Raw genomic sequence first — 6,482 nt, forward strand, 5'->3', positions numbered from 1 at the left:
AAACAAACAGTACAAAAATAAAAACAAACAATAGAGGGGGAAAAACACAATTTCGGTGGACCCTGCCGTTCTGACACCTGGTTGAGTGAGAGATACTGACACATTAAAGCCACAGCTTAAATGAGGGTGCACTGTTCCCTGCATTTCCAAATTCCAACCTCCAACTGTGTATCAATGTCACAAATCCACAACAAACGTGTCCTGAAACAAGTGAACCTAAAACTACCTTGCAGTGTAATGTCCCAGTAGCACCAGTTAAAATTTGGCAAATAAACGATGGGTATAGGATATGTACTCATATTGGGAAGGGAGCTAAAAAAAAATAAAAAAAATAAAAAAAATAAAAAAGATTTTACAAAGCATGAAACCAGCCACAGGATGTCTCTTGTTAGCATTTCTAGGCCACACCTTGATAGACAAATATGTTTATAAACACCTTCATGATAGTTGTATATACGGACCATATGGAGAGAGTTCAGGAAGTTTAGAAGCACAGTCATGGACAGTAATCATCCCCAAATAATTTGCTGGTGCCACATGCATTCTGGCTGGTGGGGAAGAAGTCCTCCTACATGACACCTGAACTCAATTTGCAAAATGATCTTCCACATCCTAGGAAAAATTATATCCATCAGTGCTTGACTCACTTGATATTACTCTGAAAGCAAAGTGGACACTCAAAAAGGATTTCCACGGGGAAGTTGGAAACTCTCAAGTCAGGCTGTCCAGAAAGGGAGCAGTGGAAATGAGGGAGGTGGAGAAAGTGCTGAAATGTGTGTCTATCCATTGAGGGAGGCAGGGGAAGGAGACAGGCTGGGCTGAGTGGTCTCTCTGCAGAAGAGGGACCACACCCTAAAACCCTTAGTCCCACCTCGAGCCTGTGGCTGATTGGATGACGTGTTCCTAGTCGTGTGGGTGGGGCGAGCAATAAAAGGGCTGGGGAGAGGGCCACAGCTATCATTCTGAGACAGGTCTCCTGAGAGAAGCATCGCTCTGCAACGTGAGGCTCCACATGGGAGATCCTATGAAAGCTCTTTCTGGAGACATGAGGGCTGTTTTGTCCTACTGCCAAGAAGAGTTTCAGTTCAATGTCTTTCCCAAACTCAAATCTTGCTGGTCAAATAGAGGTGGTGCTGAAGTCCACAGGGGACCCACTCTACCTCAGAAGCCATCACCATCATCGCAGACACTCTGCAACCTGCCTAACGGTTGGGCTCCCATGTCAATAGGTCTGCCCCCCCGCAAAGAAACCTGTGAGTTGGAGGAGACCGTCTGTGGTTGGGGCTGGACTGCAGAACCTGGGGAACACGTGCTATGCGAATGCGGCGCTGCAGTGTCTGACGTACACACCACCCCTCGCCAGCTACATGCTGTCCCAGGAGCACTCCCGAAGCTGTGGGAGGCAGCCATTCTGCGTGCTGTGTGCTCTGCAGGCTCACGTGACCCGGGCCCTCTGCCGCCCTGGGCATGTGATCCGGCCCCGCCAGAACTGCTGGCTGCCTTCCACACACACACACACACACACACACACACACACACACACAAGCAGGAAGATACCCATGGGTTTCTGATATTCACTCTGGATCCAACGCAGCAAGCGCGTTTGCGTGAGGACAAGACTTCAAGACCCCCTCTGTCTGAGGACCTCACCCTCATCTGGCAAATCTTTGGAGGGCACTGGAGGTCTCAAATCCAGTGTCTCCACTGCCCTGGCGTTTCCAGCACTTTGGACCCTGACCTGGATGGCAGGGCAGCTCACAGTGCGAGCCAAGCTTTGCTCCAGTTGGTGAAGCCTGAAAAGCTGGATGGTGAAAATGCCTATCATTGTAGTACTTGCCTAGACAAGGTACCTGCTTCCAAGACGTTAACTTTGTACACTTGCCCCAAGGACCTAATGCTGGTATTGAAATAATTCTCAGATTCCACAGGCAGCAAACTGGCTAAGGAAGTGCAATATCCTGAGCGCCTTGACCTGCGACAGTGCGTGTCTGAGCAGAAGGCGGGATTGATAATTTACCTGCTCCATGCCACGCCGGTGCATCCGGGGAGGAAGTGTCACAGCGGACATCACTTCTGTTACATCAAAGCTGGGAATGGCCAGTGGTACAAAATGGATGACACCAGTGATGTGACTTCTGCCCTGAGCCAACATGCCTATGTCTTCTTTGACACCCAGACGAGTGAATTGGAAAGAGACCAGGGAGTGAACCAGGCAGTGGGGAGACCACATCACTCCAGGCTGACCATGCAGACATGGCTGTGGCCCAAGGGGGGGGTGAGGGGGGGCTCACGTGGACCCCAGCATCAAAGTTCCAGACTTGGAGGACCACGTGGAAGAGACACCAGTGCAACCAATCACGTTAGACCAGTGGAGAGTCTTCCAAGAAAGCCACCATCCCAAGTCTGAATTCAACCTCAGGAAAACAGAATTTGTTCTTCCCGCCCACGCAGTCCTAATTCACCAGTCCAAATACAGAGAGGAGATGGAAAAGGATCATCCTGAACAAAACATCTACCGGCTCAACAACTTAGCCAGGGACATCCCACCTCGGAGGGCAACAAACATCGGCAAAGTCCCTTGTCTCACAGGCAGAGCCAGAGCTACCAAGAGGAAGAACAAGAAGGGACAGAGGTCTTGGGAAGCAGTCCAGGGATCTGAGTGCAGGCTTTAATGCACACACCTGCACACATACACACTCAGCCACAAACATTCACTCACGGCCCCTTGTAGGACATTATGTGTGATCTGGACATGTGGAGGGGCCATCTATCTGGCTGTGTTCATGACATATGGCATTCAACTTGACCTGGAGAATACTGAGCTATAAGGCTGGCTGTCTACGATGATGTTATTGGAGAGTTTTAGGTCTGTTACTGGATACTTGGAGGATTTCTCTCCCCCGTCAGCACCAAGGAGCACTGGGGGGCTATCGGAGCCTGAAAGGGCCAGAGGAAGTGGCCAGTCGGGCATGAAGGGTGGAAACAAGGCTGAGCACCTGGAGTCCCTGTGAAAATGCCTGATACTCACGGTCCTATCATCCCATCCCTTACTCTCTGTTTATTTCTAAAGTACATTTGCCCAAAGATATTCACGTGTGGACGCTAGGTAAAGATGTGTTTGGAAATATCCAAACATGCACCAACAGAAGAAGGAGTTTGAAACAAACTCAGTGCTTCCACACAGAGAAATGGCAAACGACCAAGAAACTGGATGAACTACAGTTCCAACTGAAGGCAGACAGACTTTTCAGCAAGTTTTTGTGTCAAAGGGGAGGAACAGAAGTAAACAGCAATTGGTTAATTGTGCAAAGTTTTTACTTGCATAAATAATATATATTCTGTAAAGTCTACACATGTCAACGTGAACATTGGCTGATTGCTTGGAAATGGTAAACAGCAAATAAATGCTTATTTTTCAGGAGATAAGTGGGTGAAGCCTTATTGGCTCGTGTTGATTAAATTAGGCCCCCTTAACAATCACCCTCCCATGAGCCTGCAGAGAAGATGGTGGAAAGGAACCTTCTCCCACCTGTAATCGCTCAGCCACCAAGCAGCTGTATCTTGTCCCGCAGAGTTTGCTACCATCCCCCATCTGACAATCTCCTACACATGGGAGGAGGCACGGGGATTTCCGGTCGGTTCCATTACAATCTCGGTCCTCAGTTGTACACCTCAGAAAAACAGTCCCAAATGGACACCTAGGCAGCGATGTGGTATTTAAGGTCAGGGTATGGATGGATGTTCTAAGTCATGATTATATTTCTTGGGAGAGAGAATGACTAAATACGTTGTTGAATGGGAAATTAGTGCATGATCCTTAAATTCCTCCTATGTGAGTGGGGCCACATAGGAGCAATCTGGTCATTTGACAAGGGCATTGAAAGGTAAACACTTGCTTTTTTCAGTCCGTGTTAAACATAGAGATGTCACATTATTAGAAACTAATGTCAGCAGTTGAACTTTGTACAGGAAATCATATTTAATTCTAGATTCTCAAATATCATAGCTGACAAAGGTAAAAAGATACCCTTTTTTCTTTTTTATAATATATTTTAAAATTTTAAGTCCAAGTTAGTTAATAATTAGTGTAGTCTTGGTTTCGGGAGTAGAATTTAGTGATTCACTGGTTACATGTAACACCTAGTACTAATCCCCACAAATGCCCTCCAGAAAGCTCATCATCCCCATCCCCATCCCCATCCCCACACCCATTTCCCCTCTAGCAACCCTCAGTTTGTTCTCTATAGTTAAGAGTCTCCAGGGGCGCCTGGGTGGCTCAATCAGTTCAGCGTCTGACTTTGACTCAGGTCATGATCTTGGGGTTCATGAGTTCGAGCCCCGCATAGGGCTCTGTGCTGGCAGCTCAGAGCCTGGAGCCTGCTCAGATTCTGTGTCTCCCCTCCTCTGCTCACGCTCTCTCTCTCTCTCTCTCTCAAAAATAAACATTAAAAATTAAAAAGAAAACACAAAAAGAGTCTCCGATGGCTTGCCTCCCTCTCTGATTTTATCTTACTTTATTTTTCTTTCCTTTCCCCTATATTCTTCTGTTTTGTTTTTTATTTCACATGTGAGTGATGCCACTTCACTCTTTAATTAAAAGAGTTCAACTGGGCTAAATAGATGTTAGAGCCTGAATGACTTTAACCAATGAAATCCATTTTTACTTTTCATTTGATTCTTAATTAGGCAGAATCTTAGGTAAAATGCAAATAGTAGTGTATGTGCACCAGAGCCATAAAGGGAAAAGCCTCAGAAAAATAACCACTCTAGGTCAACCTGTGATTTTGGTATCCAACCTTCTCTTCCTGGATTGACATCTGCATCACACACACACACACACACACACACACACACACACACACACACACACACACTTTGAGCTGGATCTCATGATGGCATCCATAAGCATCCTTTGAGCTCCCAGGACGACTATGGCCAGCTCCTCCTGGCTGACCTTCTGCCATGTGTTCCACCCACACCTGAGGAAGTCCACACACCTGGCTTTGCAATTCACAGGGGAGGTCACAAGACAGAGTGTTGCACGGTGCTCTCTGACCAGAAGGGGGCGTCACTGGCCAGCACAGGCATTACATAGGCTTCCAGGAGGACCTGACATTGGGCAGTTGCTCAGCCTGGCAGGTCTGAGTCTCCATGCCTTGCACTGCAGCCTGGGCATTCTCTGGGGCATAAAGGGTACCACGAACATTTACAGAAGGTCCAGTGGGCCCAGGATTTCCTCCTTGTGACTCTTAATTTTGGCCATGCTGGACCCTGGGCTTTGAGCTAACGTAGAGAACACTGAGCTGCTGAGTGCTCTGGGGAACGGAACCCCAGAGTCTGATTTGTGTGGAGTCATGAAGGAGCAGTGACAGCATCCAGCTCAGTTTCACTGTGGGGACTGAAAGCCTCAAGTATTAGCTTGTTTACTGGAAGTTAAGATCCTTGTGGGTTCAGAGTGGGGCCCTGAAAAGAAAACATTAAGTAAAAAGAGTTCAGACGCTCAGTTGGGAAGCTTCCAATTGAGTAGAGGAGAACCTAGGTTTTTGGAAGTAAATTTGTACTTGAAAATGGCTTCCTCTTGTGTCAAATGGGAAATTCTGATGTTGTTTTTAATTTTCTTTCCCATTTATTTATTTTTGAGAGACAGAGAGAGACAGAGCACGAACAGGGGAGGGGCAGAGAAGAGAGAGACACGCAGAATCCGAAGCAGGCTCCAGGCTCTGAGCTGCCCGCACACAGCCCTACACGGGGCTCAAACTCACAAACCTCGAGATCATGACCTGAGCCGAAGTCGGACGCTTAACTGACTGAGCCACTCAGGCGCCCCAGAAATTCATATTTTTGAGAGACAAGCATACTTCCTTTTCCACATGCAACTCTGTGTGCCACAGAGGGTGTTGCCATAGCATCGATTCTGGTGTCCGTCGGGGTTAGGACTTTGTGTGACTTTGCTTCCGGAGTACATTGTGACAGGCTTCATGGAAGTCTCCCCAATGAGTCGATCAAGACCACCTTACTTGCCTTGCCTGAGGGTGCCCTCCTGGGGTTGGGTCCTCGGGAGAGAGAGTGTGCAGGACAGGCAGGAAGGAGAGGTCACACAGGGTGAGGACTCTGTTTGACCTGGTGGTTATGACTCCCCCTCACGCCTCCTGGGAGAAGAAGGCACATGAAGGAGTCCTGTGTCTGTGTGAATGACTGTCCTTTTTCATCAGACTCAGGAAATCCAGAAATCCGTATCCGAGGGAAGGCTGACGTGAACCTCCAAGGAGGTGGGGCAGATGGCGGGTGGTCACTGTGGACCAATTCTCTGAAAGTTCTTTGTGTGATCCCATTTCTCCATTCATAACTAAATGATGGTGCCACTCAGGAATCTGGTGCTTGGCAAGTGCTTGGATTTCAGCATAAGAAACCTCAGGGAAGGACAACATCTCCTACAACACACATGCTTCTCTTCACCTGCGTCTGGGGATGAGCTCCTCTCC

General features: G+C 47.9%; 1 protein-coding gene across 1 annotated transcript; it reads left to right on the forward strand.

Annotated features, from left to right (window-relative positions):
• Positions 1–978: 978 nt before the first annotated feature.
• LOC115511706 (ubiquitin carboxyl-terminal hydrolase 17-like protein 6) lies at positions 979–3,377 on the forward strand. Its single transcript, XM_030312009.1, is given in 5 exon segments — positions 979–1,234; positions 1,236–1,476; positions 1,479–2,192; positions 2,195–2,280; positions 2,283–3,377. Coding segments are annotated over 5 exon segments (1,653 nt in total). The 5' UTR covers positions 979–1,012; the 3' UTR covers positions 2,673–3,377.
• Positions 3,378–6,482: the final 3,105 nt, after the last annotated feature.

This window comes from Lynx canadensis, chromosome B1, assembly GCF_007474595.2.
Source record: "Lynx canadensis isolate LIC74 chromosome B1, mLynCan4.pri.v2, whole genome shotgun sequence".
In the NCBI taxonomy this organism is placed as follows: domain Eukaryota; kingdom Metazoa; phylum Chordata; class Mammalia; order Carnivora; family Felidae; genus Lynx; species Lynx canadensis.